At 43.2% G+C, this 23,983-nt stretch overlaps 1 protein-coding gene across 1 annotated transcript in view; it reads right to left on the bottom strand.

Moving 5' to 3' along the window:
• BOD1L1 (biorientation of chromosomes in cell division 1 like 1) overlaps window positions 1–23,983 on the bottom strand; it is a 66,792-nt gene that overhangs the window by 16,079 nt on the left and 26,730 nt on the right. Inside the window, 9 exon segments of the mRNA XM_029063285.1 lie at window positions 1,991–2,058; window positions 3,272–3,356; window positions 5,093–5,166; window positions 5,515–5,602; window positions 6,715–6,755; window positions 10,818–10,899; window positions 13,723–13,787; window positions 15,686–21,875; window positions 22,794–22,866. Coding sequence (XP_028919118.1) covers window positions 1,991–2,058; window positions 3,272–3,356; window positions 5,093–5,166; window positions 5,515–5,602; window positions 6,715–6,755; window positions 10,818–10,899; window positions 13,723–13,787; window positions 15,686–21,875; window positions 22,794–22,866 — 6,766 coding nt within the window.

The raw sequence follows: 23,983 nt of genomic DNA, 5'->3' as shown, positions 1-23,983 counted from the left end.
TAATAATAATAATGATGGTATTTAAGCGCTTACTATGTGCAAAGCACATTCTAAGCACTGGGGGGGGGGGGGGGGGGGGATACAAGGTGATCAGGTTGTCCCAGGTGGAACTCACAGTCCTAACTCCCATTTTACAGATGAGGGAACTGAGGCACAGAGAAGTTAAGTGACTTGCCCAAAATCACACGGCTGACAAGCGGCGGAGCCGGGAATAGAACTCATGACCTCTGACTCCCAAGCCCGTGCTCTTTCCACTGAGCCACGCTGCACGCACTAGGCCACGCTGCTTCTCATTTTCACTCGAATCTGTGACCTTGGGACATTTAATATTCGCCCCATCCCCACAGCACTTACATAGATTATCTTTAAATTATATATTATAAATTACTTATTTGCTGATGTTAATGTCTGTCCGTCTCCCCCTTTAGACTCATTATGGAAAGGGATCGTGTCTGCTAATTCCCAAGTGCTTCGTACAGTGCTCTGCATACAGTAAGCGTTCAATAAATACAACTGATTGACGGATTGATAGTAAGAGAAGTCTGAGAAGCAGCACGGCCTCATGAAAAAAGCATGGGCCTAGGAGACACAGTACCTGGGTTCTAAGCCTGGCATCGCCACTTACCTGCTGTGTGACGCTGAGAAAGTCACTTAACCTCTCAGTGCCTGTTTCCTCATCTATAAAATGGAGATTCCAAAACTGTTCTACCTCCTGCTTAAACTGTGGGTCCCATGTGGGATAGGGACTGCATCCAACTTGATTATCTTGTATCGACCGTATCACTTACGACAGTGTTTGGGACATAGTTGACACAAGATAATCAGACTGCACAGCCCCTGTACATGTGGGGTTCGGAATCTAAGAGGGAGGCAGAACAGGCATCTAATCCCCTTTTTACATGAAGAAACTGTAGCATAGAGAAGTGACCTTCCCAAGATCACCTGACATATGTAGCACAGCTGGGCTAGAACCCAGGTGGGCTGACTCCCATTCTTCTTTGCAGTAAGCTATGCTACCTCCCCCTAAATTCTCATTTGACTATATTGAAAAAAGACAGGGTATCAGTTTTATATTCAGGAAAATACCCCAAAAGGGGAAAACTCCCCAAACCAAACTGGGGATAGGTTAAGGAAGATAACCTAAGATGTGCAGTCATTATTCAAGGCCCAACTGCCTAATTTATTGGGCCACCTCTTGACACAGCAATGGTGACTTTACTAGTATTCACTCATTCAAGTGTATTTATTGAGCACTTACTGTGTGAACACTGTACTAAGCACTTGGGAGGGTAAAATTCAACCATAAACAGACACATTCCCTGCCACAATGAACTTACAGTCTGTGGTGGTGGGGGGAGGGGAAACACATCAATACAAACAAATAAATTACAAACATCTAAGTAGGTGCTGTGTGCTGCGGGGTTAGTGGGGGAGAAGAACAAGGGGACTAAGTCAGGGCGAAACCAAAGGGAGTGGGAGAAGAAGAAAAGGGGGCTTAGCTTAGGAAGGCCTCTTGGAGATGTGCCTTCAATAAGCCTTTCAAGAGAGCGAGAGTAATTGTCGCATTTGAGGAGGGAGGGCGTTTGAGGCCAGAGGTAGGATGTTGGCCGGAGTCAGCGGCGAGACAGGCGAGATGGAGGCACAGTGAGAAAGTCAGCACTAGAGGAGCGAAGTGTGCGGACTGGGTTGTAGAAGGAGAGTAGAGAATGACACAGTTGGAAATGAAAGAAAAGAGGTAGGTGGTATGGTTTTTGAACCACCAACAATTGTTTAAGTATGGGGATGGCTTCAGCATATGATAAAGGAGCAGGGTGGTTTCAGGTCTACCGGAAAAGAAGTGGGAGGGCATTTCACCACCTTCACCCTCTCTCCAAGAACTAAATGGAACTCAGTCTTCATTCATTTATCCTGGAGAAGAAATGTTAAGGGTTCCCAATGATGGCCCCGAGGCAACCCAAGTGGCGGAAAACAGATAGTGTGTAGAGAATACCTGTAAAACCTGCGGGCTTCCTTCAGAGCAATGACTTTGTCTATCTTCTCTCTTCGAGTCAGGGACCTCTGCAAGAAAGTTGGTAGGATGAGGCCAATCCTCCACCCGGGCTCGTTTTCCCATAAGCTTGCGTTGTCCCGGCCAGCAACAAATACACCCTGGAGCCCAGCGGGCCCACTTGGCTTCCTCTCCATGTGGGGTGTCTAGAGGTGGTCATGGATGGGCATGGGTGGACAAGGAGCCAGAGAGGGCATACAGACCTTCCTTGTATCTTGCAAGTGTTCTCTGACTGTCTTTGCCTAGGTGCACGTGTTCCTCTGAGCTCACAAAATATGAAGCTGCAAATTCTTTTGTGGGCCACTGTCACAGAGCCAAGGGTTCGGTTGCTGCGAGGGGGACCAGCATATTCTCCAACCACTCCTGGGAGAGTCTAGGAGAGGTGGGAATGCAGGGAGGGGTGCGGCAGGTTCGAAAGACGTGGGGGTGACAGGGGAGGTGAAACGGCCAGGAGGAGGGAGCATGTGCCGGGCCTAGGCCATCCCGGGTGATTGCTTCTAGAAGGCACCTCGCACCGGGGGACAGGTCTGGCAGGAATTATGAAACCTCTTACCGAATTGGGTGGCAAAGGCTGCAGCGACTACTGAGGTGGCTACCCTGGCAACTACTTCCTAGTCTATTGTAGTAAAGCAGTAGGAGCTCATGCTGAGGTCACTATGATAATGAGTGGGTTTTATATGGAAGATTTTTGCATGTACTTGGCAGTGCATAGCGCCCCTGTCAGCCAATTTGCTTGTTATCCTCCTTGCCCTAGCAGTAAAGAGAATACGAGCGGTACTGCGCAAACCCTTAGCACGATAATCAATTTCTTTCATAGGTTCTTAAAGTCTTTGAGCCTAGTCTGAGCCTCATCCATTCTTTATTCCCCCCATATCTCTAGTTCAGGTGTCTGCATACAGAATGCTGCTGAGTAAATAATACTGATGATAATGGACCAAGGACAGTCACCAGGAAAATAAAGTAAGGGGCTACCAACTGCATGCATTACCATTATGGTTATCACTGTTTCACTGTTAGTGAAAATTATTGGTCAAGGCATGTGGGCTTGACTTTTCCATAACTCTTTCCTTTAAGATTCTTTTCCAGTTACTGAGACGCAACTGCTGAATTTGACATGTGAATCCAGAAAGGGATTTCTTTAAACAAACAAAACCCCCCCGCAAAACAAAAAACACTCCAAAACTAAGACGACGACAAATAGTCCACTGCAGTTATTTCAATTACCAAAATCATCCTTATCAGAGAGGGTGTGCTTTTTTCTTTTTCTTTCAGGTGGCTGATTTTCTTCTTCCTGGGAGGAAATTTCTACCTGTAATTCACAGAAGAAAAGGAAAGACAGAGATGGAGTAGAGAAGGCTATACTAGACATACCCAAAGGAAAGACAGCATCAAAAATGGATTTTAAATATAGCTGTGAATAATAATGATGATGATAATAATAATGGCATTTGTTAAGCACTTACTATGTTCCAGCCACTGTTTTAAGTGCTGGGGTAGATATAAGATAATCGGGTTGGACACGGTCCCTGTCCCACACGGGAATCAGTCTTGATCTTCATTTGACATATGAGGGAATGGAGGCACAGAGAAGTGACTGGCCCACGGTCATACAGCAGACAAGTGGCGGAGCCAGGACTAGAATCCACGTCCTTCTAATGCCCAGGCTCGTGCTCTTTCCACTGGGACCTGCAGCTTCTTCCAGTACCACATAGGGACTGGGCCCCAAATCCTCCCTCGGGCCTTGAATTGCCTCCCGCTTCGTGTCTGGCAGACCACCATTCTCCCTACTTTCAAACCCTTGTCAAATCCCATCTCCTCCAAGAGGCCTTAAGTTCTTATTTTCCTTAGCTGTCCGCAACTCTGTGTCGACTCTGGACTCGGTTGCGTACCCCTTAAACACTCTGATGCTCAATCCAGCCACACATTCAATCATTCAATAGTATTTGTGCACTTACTATGTGCAGAGCACTGTACTAAGCGCTTGGAATGTACAAATCTGCAACAGATACAGTCCCTGCCCAATGACGGGCTTACAGTCTAATTGGACTTAGTACTTAGGAAACAGTACTTAGGAACGCATGTTGAAACTCGACTATTCCCTGATCTGTAATTCATTTTAATGTCCGTCTTCCCCTGTAGACTCTAAGTTCCCTGTGGGCAGAGATGACATCTACCATCTTATTATTAATCGTATTTATTGAGCGCTTACTGTGTGCAAAGCACTGTACTAAACACTGGGGAGAGTACAATAGTAACATCAAACACAGTCACTGCCCACAATGAGCTCATTGTCTAGAGTGCTGTTGTAGAGAAGCAACCTGGCTTAGTGGATGGAGCATGGGCCTGGGAGTCAGAAGGACCTGAGTTCTAATCCCAGCTCTGCCACTTTTCTGCTGTTTGACCTTGGGCAAATCACTTCACTTCCCTGGGCCTCAGTTACCTCATCCGTAAAATGGGGATTGAGACTGTGAACTCCATGTGGGACCGGGGGGGCTGTTTCCAACCTATTAACTTGGATCTACCCCAGTGCTTAGTATAGTGCTTGGCACATAGTAAAGCGCTTAACAAATACCATTATTATTATTATTACCGTACTTTCCCAAGCCTTTAAGAACATTTCTCTGGATACAGTAAGCACTCAGTATACAACACTGATCGACTGATTATCATTTTTCCCCTGAAATGGATCTGTGTATTACATGAAAAAGAACTGAATGATTTTGGATACATAGTCCAGTTACCCAAATATTTTTTTCTTCTTTTTTTTTTAAAGGCAGATATTTTTCATTGTACATGTCGATCATGCTTTTAAACATTAGATCATTTTTCTAGGTGTGCAAATGAATATATGGATGTGTGGATGGATAGTTGCTAAAATATCTGGCTTGCAATTATAGTCCATATAAGGACACGATGACAGAAATTGAAGAGCAGGTCTGTCAGCATCTACGTCATGTAGTTTTAAAACAGGAAATCTGGTCTCTGTCAACAGTTAGTTAATTTTTGTTTTTGAGGTTCAAAATTTCAATTTGAATGCAAACCTACCTCTTCAAGTTTTCTTTTAGGAGTGGGACATCTTACAGCTTCCTGGATGTGAGTTTTTTTGCAAGGCACATATTCTGAAACATGAATAGACAGAAATGACTAATTACTGCATTTTGAAAAATATTTTATTTGGTGGGTAAAAATGGTTAAGGAGAGGTAGATAATGTAGAATGAATGTAGACTAAAATCAAGTGAAGTTTCATCGAGGCAGAGAATCCAGGCATTTTAGGCATGTTGCATGGAGTAATAATTAAAGCTGTGAAGTGTAAAGTTCATGGAGAGGAATTTCAGAGAATATAATTCTAAGAAATTTTAAGGGCTATTAGCCTGAGAAAGATCCAGTTCATTTTAAAAAGAATGCCAGTGTTGGTTTAACCTAGACTTTAATGACCTATTCAGAAAGAATTACAAAACTTAATTACCTTTGACATCTTGTGAGTCTTCTAGAGATTTGGCTTTTTCCTTGCAACTGTGAATTTCTTCATTTGTTTGTGGGTCTAAGGTTTGAGCCTGAAAGCATGACAGAAACGGATCACAAAGCATTCACAGGCGAAAGGGAAAAACATCTTGCATAACTGCTGGTTGTTTAATGAATACTGATTGACAGGCTAATTGGGCCCCAAGCCTCTTCTACCTCTCTTGACTCTATAGGGCTCTCTGGTGAGGAGAAATAGATTATTACTCTAGAGCATTTCTTCACAATAATTAGCACAAAAAATGATGTAGAATATGGTGCTTTCCTGAGGTCCCTGGATATCTACCCCAGTTTTTCCTTTATCATCTTATACCCTTGAGGTTCTGCCTCACATCCGAGATTCCTCCTATTGCGGATCTTATTTCAACACAACCCTATGACCAATCAATTTCTGTGATTTTCTGTGCTCTAAGATCACCCCTGCAACTAAATGTCAAGAGACAAAAGTTGTGGCAATCATTTTTTAGCCAGGAAGGGAGATGCTCAGAGAAAAGGGCAGTTGGAGATGGTGATAGTGGGGGTGTGATTCAGGGGCCAAAAGAACTTTATTCACAAAGGCGGATTATGAAACACTGTCAAATTGGTCACGGGGAGTGGGGGGGCAGGGGGAGTGAAGGGAAGGTGCAGGTGAAATGCTAGTCTAGCGCTTTCCCAATACTTCAGAAATCTGTTTCATCATCAAAGTTTCAATTCTCAAAACTTTCATGTGTCCTTTTATAATGCTCTATATCACACCCCAATTTATAATCTTAGTGGTGGTAATAAACATATCAGATTTTCTTAAAGGTATCAAATGAGCAACATCATTCTCTTGACTGGATGACATATTACTTTTTGCTCAGTTTGACATCTCAGAAGGCCCAATTAGTCAAAACAAGATTCACAGTCTTTCAAAAGAGACTGAAAATGGCACCAAGCCCAAAGCGTGGAGTGCTCAATTCAGAAGCAATTCTCAGGTCAATAAATACTTCAGGTGATTAAGTTTCCCTACAGAGGATGCAAATTTTAATCTGCACTTGAATGTGAATGCGACCAAAATCTAACATTTCTACAATATAAAAGGTAACGCAAAAGTAAGTAACCTTGTCCCTTCCCATAGACTTTAATTCTAAATAGCTCTACATGCAAACACACAAAATGATCTTACATTTGATTCTTTCACCTCAGCTGGATTCTTCCCTGGTTCTGCTGTGTAAAAACACAAGCGCACACACAAACAAATAAAAACAAGATGAGACAAGGAAAACTAGCATCTTCTCAACTCTTGGAGGTGAACCAAGCCTCAAAGGATTCTGGGTCATAAAACATATATGCTGCAATATAATGTCCATGGGGAGTGGTACTGCAGGGCTAATAATATATGTAGTATAGATGCTGTAGCCCACAACCAAGACTAGTAACTTTATGATGCCTATTTTTAATGCAAATATTTTAAATAGCAACTTAAGAGGTCCACACTCTACATTTATAACCCTAATACTGTTATCCTGGAAAAATGTAAACTACTGTTTGCTGTAAGACCGTTCTCGGTGCTCATTCACTGCCCACTAATACCCAAAAGACCAACTTTCTTCCCATCTTTGAAACCCTGCTAGAATCGCAACTTCTACAAGAAGTCTTCATTAACTAGGTCCTCATTTCTTCTATTTGCTCTTCCTTGTAAGTTATCTATATACTTGGATCTCTTCCTCTTAAGCACTTCATTAGCTACTCCACCCCCAACCCCATAATCCTGACATACATCTTTCTATTCTCCCATTTCCCCTAACAATACATTATTTTCATATCTGTCTTTCCCTCTAGACTGTAAGCACATTGTGGGCAGGGAGTGCGTCTATTATTTTCTTTTTAGCACCTAAAACAGTGTTCAGTACCCAGTAAGTGCTCAATAATGTTGATGGAATGAAGGGTTTTAAACAAAAATAAGACTTCCTTTTCACATCTTCTTCGGTATGGTATTTTTCAATTGGAAAAGTGTAATCAGTTCTTCCATAATATTGTTTAGATGCAACGCTGTTATAGGAATTAGGAACTATATTCTTTTGATACAGTATCTAGCTAGAGAGAGTGACTTTAGGAGAAAGTTATACACGTGTGCACCGGTAATTAAGGTGTGTTTTCTGTTATGTAAGCTTTCTCTCTGTCAAAAACATAAGCTCCATGCTTATAGAAGAATTGAGTGCTTTGTCCCATCACTTACAAAATTTGATCCCATCCCCTCAGACAGTAGTAATCTGTTTATAGTTTAAGAATCTTACACTAGTATGGCTTACGGGTTGCTAGTCATACTTAACATTGACCAAAAATGCATAGTTATTTTAGATATCTCCCTTTTTGTATGAAGATTTCTTCTGAGCAACAGGTATTAAAATCCCACAATGTGTACTAACTTTCTCATTAGTCGCTTACTTTATATATTGAAAGAGTTGAATCAAGTCAGCCTAGATAGTTCTAAAGTTCATTTCAAAAACTGAAGAGTTTGAAACCTTCTGAAAAGCCAGGACTTGAAAATGCCAGGATTGCGAGTCGTGCAGTGAATCCTTAGGCGTGGCCAATTCCTCCTTCTTATGATTGAGTACTAAGAAACCTCACTGCCAAATGTTGAGGAAATTACAAGAAAACCGAGACCTGATCCCTAGCCAACAAGTGGTGGTGGACAATACATAAGCAACATGATAAAATCAAGTTAAAATTCAATGATAAAATAATTAGGACTGAAATGTTCCTCAGATTATTTCTCGTGGGATAGATCTTAACTGTTATCAGAACTGTTCAGTAATGACCCACTGATGAGCAAATGAGGGAAAAGTACAAAGGAATGGGTGACAACCTAAAGGGTGAAGTTCATTTCCAAAGATATTGTATCGTCAAACATTTCTGAAGACATGAATACTTGGCTCAAATCTGGTTTTAAGTCCATGTCCTCATCACTTTTTGAAATTCAATGGTAGCTGTGAGCTTGGGTACTTGGAGAGGATAAAAACTAAAGTATTTAAAGTGGTACAACAATTAGGTTAATCAAAAAACCTTCAGATTTCAAGTTGATGCTTTTGGGCTCGCTTTTACCCCTCAATCAATCATATTTCTTGAATATTTACTATATACAGAGCACTGGACTGAGCACTTGGGAGAGTGCAAAGCAAAAGAGTTGGCAGACACGTTCGTTCTCTGCCCACAAGCAGCTAACAGTCTAGAGATGAATTTTATCTCAGTGGATAAAATTCAAGGAGGGATAAATCCCCAAATGCCAGGATTTTATCTACAAAAATCCTGTGGTAGGTGTGGGTTAATAATACAAATATCCTCACAATAAAATTCTCCCTTTTGAGCTGGTGGGTACTCTTTCAGGAACAAAAATGTAGTCAATTTCAATTTCCCAATTTCTACTGTAACTGAGTAACTGATGGGCCAGACATGACATTTTATCTAGGCAAATCTCTGCCACTGAGATCACGACCTCTTTTCATTTTCCGCAGACTAGCGCACCATTCTTTCAGATGAACTGCATCAGCCCCGTAACATCTCAGCTCTCAGTTACCAGGTGGCAAATACCGCAAATGGCTTAGGTTTAATAAGCAGTGTGGTCTAGTGGCTAGAGCACGGGCCTGGGAGTCAGAAGGACCTGGGTTCTAATCCCAGCTCTGCCAGTTGTCTGCTGTGTGACCTCGAGCAAGTCACTTCGTTTCTCTGGGCCTCAGTTACCTCATCTGGAAAATGGGAATTAAGACTGTGAGCTCCATATGGGGCAGACACTGTGTCCAACTGGATATGCTTGGATCAATCCCAGTTCTTAGAAGTGCCTGGCACAGACGAAGTGCTTAACAAATACCACAATTATTATATTACTTCATAAGAAGCATAGGGAAATTCCTTCCCATTCATGAATTCAAAAAGTTAATATAGCATTTGGACTATTTAAGGGCATTTATCGAGCCCTTGCCGTAGGCCTAGCACCAGTGCTCGGCAAAATATAGTGAAAAACAAATACAGTGGTTCCAGATGTAAAGGTGTTTACAATCTAAAGGGTGTTCCAAATCTGAGGGTTCAAAGGAATGTTGCGGGAACAATAAAGACAGGACACAATAATACCTACTTTCTTGATGGGAAAATTCAGGAATTTAAAAGTTACTGGATCACCCCCCACCAAAAAAAAAGGAATACTTCAGAAATTCTAAAGGGAATTTCCAACTAAAAATATTTCATTGCTTAGTGCAACAGAATCATACTACTCCTTCTAGATATAGGCTAAAGGGAAGCAGCATGGCCTGGTGGCTTAGGAATCAGAAGACCTGGGTTCCAATCCTGGCTCCATGATTTGCTTGCTATATCTTGGCCAAGTCACTTAACTTCTCTGTACCTGTTTCTTTGACTGTTCTTCTCTTACTAAGATTGGGCTTAGTATAAGGATTGGCCCCTTATTAGGACTTATCAAATAATATTATTGTTATTATGGCATTTTTCCTATTCAAAGATGATGTCAACAGTGTTGCTTCCCTCATGACTAAGTTTATTTGAAAGGATTTTTCAATGCTGAATAGTCCCTTTTCTGCATTTAATAAAGAAACTGGTCTAAATATTTGAAAATCTTGAGAGACACTAATTCCACTAAAGGAATAAAGTTATAATTTTGGTATAACCTGTTTATCAATTCCTCTTTCTTGATGTGATTCAAAAGAGGGAATTTTACTCGGGAAAGTGCTCAATTAATTTACGACAAAGGTCATCAACTCTGCTCATCTTTTATGCAAGGAATAGTATCATCTTTTAGTCCCAATTTTAGAAAGTGACTCAAATCAAATATTTATGCCCTACCAATTTCAAAGGGTAAATGGATGATATTTGGAATAAAGTTGCTCTTTGCTACAACTTGGCATGTTGTATTCCAACCTGATATAATGCAACAGCACCAAGCATGTTCAATAAATTATTGACTCTATTAGTCTCTCCCAAGTGCTTAATAGCATAACCTCTACATAGTAAATGATCAATAAATACTATTGGTCAGGGACACCGTTTGGATATGTGGAAGCATCACACTCCAACCCAACACAAGAGAGCCTGTGATATTCAGAGAGGAACAGAATAAGGTTATAAAATTATAGGACCATAAGGTTTCTCTCATGAAGAATTTTAAATGGGAATGAACAATTCGGGAGAATTTCTTCCAAAAAAAGGAGGCGAGCATCAAAAGATGAAGCACCTGCAAAATGCTCCCAAAGGTAAACAACAAGAGGTAAACAACAAGATTACCTAGTGCATTCCCTCTATTTCCACAGAGATCTTCTGGGGGTTCTTCAAAACGGTCTTTCTCCTCTCCTGAAGGCACCGGTGACTAGAGTCAGAAAATAAAAACACTGAATGCATCTGATCTTCCCAAATGGAATTCAGCAGTCTCAATGAAAACAGAAATATCACACTATTTCTTCACAGAGCATAAAACAGCCCGTTTTCCAAAAACGGCAAAAAATCACCATCATGAATACTATTTCAATCTCTATAATATGAATTTATAATGAACATCATTACTGTTAATTATCAAAAATTTATTTTCCCAAGTTCCTCTTCTAGGAGCTGGCTTTGGGGTTCTTTGTTCAGGCTGATTGTAAGGTTGGCTGGCTGATCCCAGACCAACTCCCCTAACCCTGGCGGACACTGATACAGATGTGATCCCCAACCTGAGTGCTAACGACCACCAGAGCTTATTTAAAAGGGAAATGAATAATCCACCGGCGTGACCATTGTAGCTGAGAACCCTCTAGACTACAAGCTTGTCCTCTAGACTTTACACTCGTTGTGGGCAGGGAAAGTTTATACCAACTCTGGTTTACTGTTATAAATTACTCTCCCATGTGCTCAGTACAGTGCTCCGCATACAGTAAACACTCAATAAATATGACTGATTAGAATGCATCTAATTCTGTTGCACTGTAATTATGACAATGGCATTTGTTAAGCACTTACTATGTGCTGAGCACCATTCTAAGCACTGATCCCAAGTGCTTACTACAGTGCTCTGCACATAATAAGCGCTCAATAAATACCATTGATTGGAGCCGCTTGAAGACTTTAGGCTGTCAGTCCATACAGTATTTACTGAGTGACTAGTACTTGACTTAGTAATTTTACTTATAACAACTGATGAGACTTCTTTATTTTCTATACTAAAAAACTCAAAAATTGCTAGAAAATGGATTTTCTTAATTATTTAAGACCTGGAAGGAGGAAATGGTTTAGTTTCAAAAGTAAATTACCAGAGCTATAAAGCTCATTGAACATTTGTTTTTTCTAGAGAGTGAAAACTTCGAGTAGTATGATACAGTACGGGAATCTATTTCCAGTTAAAGATGGTGAACCTATTGTCTTTCTTTGATTTGACAGTGGCTACCTTCCCATCACTGTAGACTTCACCACTTCTGTCCCTATCTCACAAGCCCGTAACCTTGGCGTTATTCTCAACTCATCTCTCTCATTCCACCCACATGATCAATCTGTCACCAAATCCTGTTGGTTCTGTCTTCACAACACTGCTAAAAATCTGCCCTTTCCTCTCCATCCAAACTGCTACCAGGCTGATCCTGACGAGTTTACCGTCTAGAGTTCATGAGCTTACTCCACTCTGCTCCACCAGTCATTTACCCACAAAACATTCGGTTCATTTTCCCCCACTCCTCAAGAACCTCCAACGGCTGGCCATTCACCTCCGCCTCAAACAGAAACTCCTTGCCATTGGCTTTAAAGCACTGAGTCAGATTGCCTCATCCTATCTCGTCTCACTAATCCACTACTACTGGGCATTCTGCTCCTCAAGTGCCAGTTTACTCATTATGTCTGTCTCTTCCGATTAGACTGTGAGCCCGTCATTGGGCAGGGATTGTCTCTGTTGCCGAATTGTACATTCCAAGCACTTAGTATAGTGCTCTGCACATAGTAAGTGCTCAATAAATACTATTGAATGCATGAATCTCACCTATCCTAGCCCGGATCTCTCTCCTCCTCCACACACGCCAAACCACTACTCTCTCCACCCGCAAGGCAATACTAAAGTCCCATCTCCTCCAAGAGGCATTCCCTGAAGAAGCCCTCTTTTCCTCGGTTCGCTCTCCCTTCTGCACTGTCTTTGTGCTTCAATCTGGGATCCTTGGATATTTGATCTTCGCCCTGCCCCCGACTCCACAGCAAAGAACAGTGCTTGGCACATAGTAAGTGCTTAACAGATACCATCATCATTATGTACATATCTTTAAATTACATTTATAAATTACCTGTTTATATTAATGTTTGCCTCCCCATCTACATTGTAAGAATTCATTCATTCAGTCGTAATCATTGAGTGCTTACTGTGTGCAGTCCACTGTATTAAATGCTTGAAAAGTACAATTCAACAATAAAGAGAGTAGCGTGGCTTAGTGGAAAGAAACACGGGCTTGGGAGTCAAAGGTCATGGGCTTTAATTCTGGCTCCGCCACTTGTCAGCTGTGTGACTTTAGGCAAGTCACTTAACTTCTCTGGGCCTCAATTCCCTCATATGTAAAATGATTAAGACTGTGAGTCCCATATGGGACAACCTGATTACCTTGTTTCTACCCTAGCGCTTAGAACAGTGCTTGGCATATAGTAAGCGCTTAACAAATACCATCATTATTACTATTATTAATCCCTTCCCACATCGGACTTACAGTCTAGAAGGAGGGAGACAAGACATCAAAACAAGTAAACAGACATTAGTATAAATAAATACAATTACAGATATACACACATCAAAACATTATGGCCTCATTATGGGCAGGGAATGTGTCAGCTAATTCTGTTTTATTGTCCTCTTCTAAGCGTTTACTACAGTGCTCTGAGCATAGTAAATGCTCAATAAATATGACTGATTGATTGGTACTGCTATCAGTGCCATCTATGAAAGGTAATACCTACCCCCTAAATGGGTACTGAATATTCATGTTCTTATAACATCCTTTTTAGAACTGAGAGAACACAGTGTAAAGTGAAATGTCATAAAATTTCACTTCAGTTTATTGAATTTCTATGAAATATTGGAGAGTGCAATGAATTTTCAAATATAGCAAAGACTGGTGCATTATCATCTAAATTCCAAAGTATCACATGGTAAAACAGCACTTTCACGATTTTCAATTTAGAACTCTACCTCAGTTTTCAAATTAGTTTTCAGTTCCAATTCTTCCAAGCCTTCTGGGAGAGTTTCTTCATTGCCTAATAAAATCCAAAACATTAAATTGATTAAGGAATTTACTTCTGTAACACATCTGGTAGTAAATACAAGTAGAAGAGTGAAATTAACAGGGAGCAAAACATTCTGTTGAAGATTTCCATTTCTCTATCTACGAACATTCTATGTAAAATAAAATTTTGTGAAAGGAACTGGATAAGAGACTATGAAATTATTCAATTTATTTTTCTGCTAAGGATTTTAAAATGATTGCACAGCTCACCACCATAACTATGATCATGTGACGATTTACAGCTTCAAAAATATCACTGATTTATAAACTAGTTCAGTTATGACTGACCGGTTCATTATTTTAAATACCATTCTGGCCTTTGTCAAGAACAGCTAAAATCTGCACCTGAAATGGTAAACTTTTGGACCAGGGTTTTTAGAGTTCTCTGACTCAGTATTGCCACCTTTGCTTGGAGAGTTAACTTAAAAGGCTGTCTGTTTTTCTATTCGATTCACTTTTCTTTTTTTATTTTTTGCTTCCTTCATCTTTTGGGGAGAATCCCAGGAAGTCCTTTAGATTTAGCAGAAGTTACCTTCTTCCTTACCTCAAAACCTATAATAGAGCTACTCTGTGTTTATCAAAGGACTTCCTAAGGGCTCTGTTAGGTAGCCAAATGATATCCCTCCCTAGAGGATAATAATAATGTTGGTATTTGTTAAGCGCTTACTATGTGCCAAGCACTGTTCTAAGCGCTGGGGTAGACATAGGGGAATCAGATTGTCCCAGGTGGGGCTCACAGTCTTAATCCCCATTTTACAGATGAGGGAACTGAGGCACAGAGAAGTTAAGTGACTTGCCCACAGTCACACAGCCGACAAGTGGCAGAGCTGGGATTCGAACTCATGAGCCCTGACTCCAAAGCCCGTGCTCTTTCCACTGCGCCACGCTGCTTCTCTACAAGGCCTCCATGAGCGAGGGTTCAAACCGAAGGTTTTCATCCCAGACAACAACAGAGGAGCAAAGGGCAGATTAGAAACAACAAAATTGTTTAGACAGGTGCAAAAATATGGGGCGGAAGATCTCCTCTTATCTGCCTCTGGGACTGGTGAACCCTGCCTAACCTTTGGATATGGGATTATTATTAGGATAGCAACCCACCTACGAGTCTTGATCTGGAATCTATGATCAATGCTCTTCCAGTTCAACCGAAATGCAGGGTGAGAATCCCCCTGACATATCTCTGTCAGAACAGGAGGGTAGAGCTGTGCTTAGAACAGTGCTTGGCACATAGTAAGTGCTTAACAAATACCGTCATCATCATCGTGTGCTCATTTCCAGGTCAGGCAGTTCAATCAATCAGTGGTATTTACAATGCGCAGGGCACTGAAGTAAACACTTGGCAGAATACCCTACATTGGAATCGGTAGACATTTTCCTTGCTTTACAAGGTGGACTTTGAAAAATTCAGAATCCAATTGAGTCACTATCCTCAAGTCAATAAGCCATCTTGCTCCACTGCCAAGCAAATCTGTTTACTTAATCACCAGTAAATGTACTCTCCCGCCAGACTGTCAGTAAGCTCGTCGTGGGTAGGGAACCTGCCTAACAACCCTGCTGTATCGTACTCTCCCAAGACCTTAATACAGTGCTTTTTACACAGTAAAAGTTCAATAAGTACTACGGATTGATTGTCTGATTACAAAAACAACAGCGTGTTCCCCTGGGGAGGATATGGGGATCAGGGATTTGAGAAACCAGGATTCCAGTCCTTCGTGACCTTGGCAATGCACCCGATCCCTGTGGATCTATTTCATCTACAAACACAGAGATAATATTTGCTTCCTACTAACGTGAAAACGAAGGCATGAGATAATATACGTCAAAACACTTTTTGCTTTGTGCAAACTGATTTTTAAAATCTTCTCTCACCTGCATTACACACAGTGTTTTCGGAAGAAACGTTAATGACTGGGTCTCCTTCCACGCCAACTGATTTCTTTGTGTCATCACTCTTCTGTGGTCCATCAGTACATGAGTCACTCTTTTCTACTGTAGCTTCAAAAATTAAGTTTTCATTATGATCACTATTTACAGTCACCTTGGTCTCACATTCAGAAGTTAATAAAGGTGGCTCATCACCACCTGGAGGGGTCCTACTTCTCCGAGTGTCGATTTGGGGCCCTGAACCACTAGTACGCTTTTCATTTTTGGTGCTTAAGTTTTCGTCGTGCCACGTTTCTTCACAGACAATACTTGAAGGTTCTAGCGAAATTACTTTGGCAACTTGCTCGTCGGCGGCTTTGTCCTCAGCAGAGCTCGCTGCTGCAGAGTGGCAATCGATAAGCACGGAGTCACTCTTTACATTCCCAGAGACTTCCTCTGAACCACTCAGTACTGCCAGTCTGTTTTCCGCTGCTTCAGAACCCGCGGCCGACTCGAGCCTCCCTGAACTACTCGCCTTATGGCCCTCTTTTTTCTCCTCTTTTTTCTCCCCTTCTTCCCCAGGGTCACTTGGGTCCCCTACATTTACAATACCCAATGAGTTATTTTCTCCTCTGCCTGAAAATGGTGTGGCTTTCGAAACGTCTTCGGCCAGCTGCCCACTTTCATCCTTTCCTTCCGAACTCGCAACGGCCAGTTGAGCCTTCTCTCCTGCTGGCGTATAGGTTGAGGGGCCCTCGTTTTCTTCGAGGCTTGCTGAGATCTCAGAACCGCCGCCTCTGTCATCCGTAACTGACCCGGCAGAGTGACCCTCTTCGTTCACGGCAATCACACTGGGCATGGGGATGTCACAGGCCCCGCCTTTCCCGGCAGAGATCGTAGCCCCTTCGTCTTTCTCTTCAGCACCCAGTCCCACGAGCTGGATCGTTTTGCGCCTGTCTACGCTGGTCATGACCGGCGTGCCTTCTTCATTTGTACTCGTGGAGATGACGGAGGCGTCACTGATCTCTTCCATTGTCGTAGCAGCAAGCGGGAGTTCACTCTGTGGCAGAGGGCCCGTCACGATGACCTCACAGTCCCCAGTGGTGCTTGTAGAGATCATGGCGGTGTCATTTGCTTCTTCCCCAGTGGTGGCGGGGAGGTGACCTTCACCCCGTGGGATGGCACTGGATACGGGGCCCTCACAATCTCGCATGGAACTTGTGGAGATCATAGAACTCCCGCCTTTCTCTCCCCGTCCGGTGGCGCGGTACTCCTCTTTACCCTCAGTGACCTCACTAGACACGGGAGCCTCACACTCTTCCACTATACTCGTGGAGATGAGGGCACATTCATCTTTTTCTTCTTTACTGGTGGAAGCAAGTTGACTCTGGAGTTCCGTGACTGCACTAGACATCGGTGCTTCATAATCTTCAGCCTCTTCAGAGAGGGTGTCTCCTTGTACTTCTTCTGTCGTTGCAACCGGAGGTGGCATCTCCTCGTTTTCTAGAGCTGCGCTGGACATAGGCGCCTCGAACTCTTCCACGATGCTGGTGGAAATCATAGCACACTCATCCTTTTCTTTTCCAGCGACACCCAGTTGAGCCTCAGCTTCGGTCGCCGCGCTGGGCGTGGGAACCTCAAATGCTTCGATTTCTACAGAAATCACGGGACCCTCACCACCTCCTTCGGCTCCTGTGCCACTGCAGTGACCCTCCTTCGCTTCTCCGGCCGAACTCAGCAGGGGGACACGATATCCGTCCGCCGTGCTGGTGGAAATCATCAAAGTTTTACCTTTGCTTTCTTTCCCAGGTCCACTTTCGGGGGCTGCGGTGGCCAGGAGACCGCCACCGTCCTTATTTTCTCCAGAAGTTATCGCCTGCTCGTCTTCTTTCCCGTCTGCCGGAATGAGCGGGACTTGACCTTCTGGGGCCGCCTCAGACCGAAGGACGCCGTCGTTTTCCATCAAGCCGGTAGAAATCGTGGCATCTTCCTCTTTCTCCTCAGGAGAGACCTGACTGTCGCTTTTGTCCGTAGTCACGGGGCCTTCGCTCTCTTCCACACCTGCAAGGATCGGCACCCCTTCTGGCTTTTCTGAATCTACCATCAGGGCACTCTCCACTGACGCGCTGGTCACGCTGCTTTCGACAACCTCTTTCGCACTCGAGCAGATCACTCCGGCCCTGACTTCTTTTTCCGCCCCGCTCATGCTATCAACGCTATCGCTTCCATTGATATTTACGGCGGACAGTACGCCCGCCTCGGATTCTACGTGCTCCGCGGCGGTGCCGATCAGGTTTTCGTCTTCTTCGGCACTTAGGCAAGCTAGCGCACCTTCACCCTCTTCGATTCCCACGCAAGTTGAAGCACTTCCGATTTCATTTCCTCGGCCGGTGCTCGACACCATGCCCTCATCTTCCTCATCCTCCTCTTTGGCACCGGTGCTGGTCACAATGCCCTCGTCGTCACAAGGCCCGACGGTGCTCAGAGACAGATTGATGACGTCTTTGACTACCGTGCTGTCCATGGGGCTCTCACCATTTTCTTCCGGTTCGGAGCATACGGCAAAACCTTCGCTGCTCTCTTCCGATCCCGTACAGCTGGTTGTCCCCTCCCCCTCTTCTTCCGTTATGCCGGTGCTGGTCACAGCGCTTTCGCCTTCCGCCCCGTCATTGGTGGAATCTTCACCTTCCTGGTTGGAGCTCGTACCCATTATGGAGTCATCGCCAACCACCGCCACGCTGGCACCGGTAACAGTGTCCTCCCCCTGGGCATCTGCTCCAGTCACTGAACAGATGGCAAAATTACTACTCCTCTCTTCTGCACCCGTACAAGTCACGGCACCTTCCGTTTCTTTCTTCTGGCTGGTTCTAGGTAGGCTTCTCTGACATCCATCCGCATCTTCGCCGCTCAAGGACCCCTCTAGGACCTCGGTCCCGGCGCTTGTTACAGCCCCATCACTTTCTACTTCGCTTACGCAGGTAACGGTTCCGACTACCCCTGAATCTCCGCTTGAAGAGCCCTCGCATTTTTCTTCAGATCCCGCACTAGTCACAGCATCGTCCTTTTCTTCGGTTCCTGCGCTATTTACATCTTCCACGGTGTGGACGCCGCCGGCGTCTTTACTGCTTTCTTCGGTATTGGCCGCGCTACATTCCCCACTTACTCCTTCCTTGGTACTAGTGAGCAAGGTTTCGCTTTCAGCGAATCCTTCAGTGACCCCGCCCCCTTCCTCAGCTGCCGCCACGACGGTAGAGTCGTCGGCTTCCGCTCTGGTGCCCGCGTGGCCGAGTTCGGCACACGAGCCCGTTGTGAAGCCTTCGTCCGCTTCTATGCTCGTGCAAGCTAAGGATACTTCACGCTCTTCTGTGACGGTGGAAGTTGTGGTCGCATCACTTGACTTAACTGCGCACGATCTAAGAGAGTCATCTTTCCCTTCCGTACTGGTGGCTACACCAGCAGTGCTTGCTTTTTCTTCGGAACTAGTGCCTATTGAGGTGTGGCTGGCAGTCTGTTCTCTGGACTGAATTACCGGGACTCCCCCACGTCCTGCACTGGTGCCTACCTCACTGCTTTCATTCCCTTTCTCAATGGCAGCCTCTTCTGTTTTGGTAACAGTGCTCCGTATGGCTTTTTCGGGAAATTCAAGGGGACTGGCCTCTTTCTCGGTGCTGGTGCCTATCACTGACCCTGGGTCACTTTCTTCTTCCTTTTCCTCGGCATCTACATTAGCCCTCATACCTTGCTCGAAACTGATTCCTGGAACGCTGCCATCTTTTGCTTCCTTATCCGATTCCATCGAGACAAATTCCTTAGGGCTCAGAGCCTCATCTTTGGCAACGGTGTCGGCTGTTAAGTTAGCCTCATCTCTTCTTTGATCACAATCTGGAATGCTTCTTACAGGAGCCAGGCTTTCTTTCGCTGGCTTAGCCGTTATGATTCCCTTTCTATTTTCTTCTTTGTTGCTACTCGACTGAATGACTTTATGCTCCTTAATATCAGAGCTCGTCCTGGGGCTCTCAGAGAGGTCTGTGCCTGAGGGGTGGACCGTCTTGCTCTCCAAAGCAGTTTTACTCTCCATCACGCCAGGCTTATCTAAATGACGAGACTCTTTCTGGGGTACAGTAACCTCACGGGCCACGGACTCAGAGGAATTTGTATTTACGGAATGCTTAAGGGCACCTCCTCCTTGATGGAAAGAACTTGACAGGGAGACGCTCTCTTCGCTGGAAATGGCAGGGCTTTTCAAATTTTTCTGAGTTCTGGCATTTTCTGATGGGGTATTAAGTAAACCTCTATTACTAGTGTCACAGCTTAGACTAATTTGAAAAGCTCCTTGCTGAATGGATTCTTTCTCCTTTTTAGATACCGGAACATTAGGTTCCTTAATGGGAACATTTTTATGTTCAGTATTCTTTTCAGAATTACTCTCAGTTCTAAAATGACATTCTGGTTTATGGGCAGAATCTACTACTTGAAAGTCACCTGGATTATTCCTCAACTCACTCCGGGAGATCTGGAGAGATGTTTTTAGTTTCGAAGTATTGTCAGAGTCAACGTCTGGCTTTGGATCACTATTGTTTTTATCTTGGGTTCTAGAAGATGCCGGTGTATTTTCAAAGGCTTGTTCCGCATCAACTTCCATTGGCTCTTGGTCAGGAACTGAAGAATTCTCGCCACTCTTTCGCTGTCTCTGAGTCAAGGGATTCTGAGCAGTCAACACGGAACCCGTTGCTACCTTGTCCTCGGTTTTAATCATTTCTTGTGATGATGGGCTTCCCCTTCGATTTTCACATAAGCGCTTGCTTGACTTCTTTTCCATAACCACACTGTTCCCCTTCACCTTTTCATGGCTAGTGTCTACCTCTTTACTCTCCTTTTCTTCTGATTTGACATTTTCTTCTTTCCTCTTTGTTTCCTTACTACTATGCTTTGAACTTCTGCTCTTATGAGAGTCTACTGACAACTTCCTCTCCACTTTGGAAACACTGAAATCTTTGTCACTCTTGTGTTTGTCTTTGACAAGTGTCTTTTCTCCCGCTGGAAGTTTAACTCGGTAACTGGAATCCTTTTGGGAACTGCATCCTGAGTAGGAAGTGCTTTCAAATTCAGACTCGACACTGGTCTCTTCAGAAGGTTTTTCTTCATTTTTAGGTTTGCGTGGTTTATCTGTGTCACTTTCTTCAACGTTCTTTTCCCTGTCAGACTTCTGAGAAGGCTCCTGTTTTGTGGCACTTTCCTGTAATTCTACATCACCACCTCTTGATGGTTTGCTGTGACTTTTTGATTTAGATTTTAATACACCTTTCTCTTCAAGTAAGCTCTTTGTTCTCCGTCTATCTCTGTGAACGTTATCTTCTGCCTTGAAATGCTCTGAATTAGTTGATTCCGCATCACACTTATCTTCGGAATAACTTTCGCTCCTCCTCTGGGATGTGTAACTGTGCTGCTTTAAACCTTGAGAGTCCTTCTGAACTTTAGAATCACTCGCCCTTCGTGACTTGTGTTCTGACCTGGCCTTTTCAACCGAAAGATGTCTATCTTTCTTGCTATTTTCTTTACGTAAACTCTCTTCGGTTTTCAGAGTGTTTTCAGAAACAGTTTTTCCATCTTTGGTAAGTACTGGTATTTTCTTTTCATTCCTATGTTTACTTTTCTTGTCAGCTTTGTCATCTGAAGAAACTTTAATCTGCTGACTTTGCTTTTGACCACTTTCATCGGCTTTCGAGTTTCTCTCAGAAGGATGGAGTTCGGTTTCATCCCCTATTTTATGTACACTGTCTCCCTTATATTTATGCTTTGTTGACAATTTATCTTCTGAAAGAGTTCTCTCTTTTTCAGATTTCTCTCTGTACGATCTCAGCTCTTTCTTGGGTATGCTTCGTAAATGCATTTCTGAATCATTGTTGTCTTTTTTGGGATGTTTCTCATTTTTAAGAATACTTTTAGGCTTCTGTGTCTCTTCAGGATTGATCTCTGGTCTTTCCATTTGCCTCTTTGCTTCCTTTATATCAGGGTCTGGCTGTGCTCCTTCTAAGGAAGTCGATGCTCGTCTTCTATGCTCTCTTTCCGTTTTTGATTCACTCCTGTTTTCGTCAGTTGTGTGAAGTGATTCCGAAAGCCTTCGGGCAGGTTTACTGGGTTCACTTTTTGCATGGATATGTTTTGGCTCCTTTGAGGTGGGTAGTTTTTCAGAATGCTATAAGAAAAGCAGACAGTTTGCTAAATTAGATATGCTAATAGCACTCACTTGGCATCCTGGTTTGCTCACTATTCTAAATTTTTCAGTTAGGTTATCAATACTGATTTTTTTGGATTCAGTAACATAATGTAAAGTTCAGTGATTAATTAAATTTCCATATTTTTGCAATTCAAATCCTAGGCGTTTCCATTTCTACAACTCCTGCTCATAACTTTTTCGATCTCTATAATTACTACCTGACAATTTCCTATAAGAATCCAGAATTTCATTTCCAAAATAATACAATTAAAATATTTCACAGGTTTTTTTGGGAAATTAAATAATGATGCTTTTAATGACTTTCTGAATTTAGGGCATATTTTAACATGCTGGACATAAGCTTTTATTTCATTTTATACCAAGAGTGCAAGGTCAACCGTTCAATTTTTTCTGATGAACGACAGTTAAAATTTAACTTATTTTGGGACACTATTTATTAATGTACATAAACATGATTAAATTACAATGAAAAGTAGCAGAAATGAAATAGTGAAAACAGACATAAATCAACCAATCCCGCCTCTACTATTTGCCTGCTGGGAGACTTCGGGTAGGTCACGTCACTTCTCTGTGCCTCAGTTTCCTCATCTGTAAAATGGGAATTCAAAACCTGTTCTTCCTCCCCCTTTGTCAGAAAACCTGCTGTGAGATAAACACTGTGACTGACTGGACTATGTTATATCTACAGTCCAGCTTTAAGTTCAGTAAGTGGTACAGAGAAAGTGCTTAAATACCACGATTATCACAGTGAATCAAAATTTACTGAAATCTTAACTTGAGATTCCTTTTATTTATGGAGGGGAAGTCATAGCTTAGGGTGTGCTAAATAATATGAACATAATAAAACACAGATATTAACAGCACATTTTTACACACCTCATTTATTTTCAGTGCTTCCTTGGACTCTTCTTCAGAATGGTATTTCTTTTTACAACTTTCTTCATTAGGCCTAGGAAGATTTCAAATAAGGGAAAAAATGTATTATCAGTGTACTGCCTCAGTTAAACTATGATTCACAGATGGGCAATTTTTTCATGGGAAATTCCTGCCCAGAAATTCTAGTACTCTATATGTATCCAGGTGTTTCCAATTGAAGGAAGGCAACATAAATGCAATTTCTCTTTCACTTGGTCTCAGGAACAGACGTGCATAAGAGTATGATGTCAACGTTAAGGATGTTACCAAAATGCTTGGAAAAATTATACCATGGTCAAAGGCTATATCCTATATACCTGGATCCAAGGAAATTTTTTTTCTCAAAGACTATGCTGAAGATTTAATTTTCTCTTGAATCTACCCAATGACTCAGAGTTAACGCCATTAAATGTGGCAGTCGCAAGTCCAGCTCCCGATAACCTTACCATCTATTACATTAAATTGAAACCATTGGGTCCGAACTCCCCAAAATGTCCTTTTCACTACTCCAGTCCCTACTTTTTAATAGCCACTCTCTGGTCGTTCCTAGCCATCTCTTAAGAGATCTCCTGCATAATTCTGAAATCTACCCTCTGCCTGTGCCTCTGAATCCACCCTTTGACTCGACTCTCTTGTTCACCCCACACATCCAATCCGTTACCAAACCTGCTGGCCGCACCTTTATAATATCGCCAAGATCCGCCCTTTCCTCTCCACCCAAACGGCTATTTTACCGTTACGGGCTCTTGTAATATCCCGGCTAGATTACTGTGTCAATCTTCTCTCTGATCTCCCTTCCTCCTCTCTCTCCCCACTCCAGTCTATTCTTCACTCCGCTACCTGGCTCATCTTCCTGCAGTAACGCTCTGGGCATGTCACTCCCCTTCTTTAAAACTTCCAGTGGTTGCCTATCGACCTCCGCACAAAACAAAAACTTCTCACTCTAGGTTTTGAGGCTCTCCATCACCTCGCCCCCTCCTACCTCTTCTCCCTTCTCTCTTTCTACTGCCCACCCCGCACGCTCCGCTCCTCTGCTGCCCACCTCCTCACCGTCCCTCGGTCTCGCCTATCCCACCGTCGACCCCTGGGCCACGCCCTCCCGCGGTCCTGGAATGCCCTCCCTCCTCACCTCTGCCAAACTCATTCTCTTC

The sequence above is a fragment of the Ornithorhynchus anatinus genome, chromosome 4 (genome assembly GCF_004115215.2).
Source record: "Ornithorhynchus anatinus isolate Pmale09 chromosome 4, mOrnAna1.pri.v4, whole genome shotgun sequence".
Lineage (NCBI taxonomy): Eukaryota > Metazoa > Chordata > Mammalia > Monotremata > Ornithorhynchidae > Ornithorhynchus > Ornithorhynchus anatinus.
The sequence above is the reverse complement of the archived record's forward strand: the minus strand, read 5'-3'. Positions and strand labels throughout refer to the sequence as shown.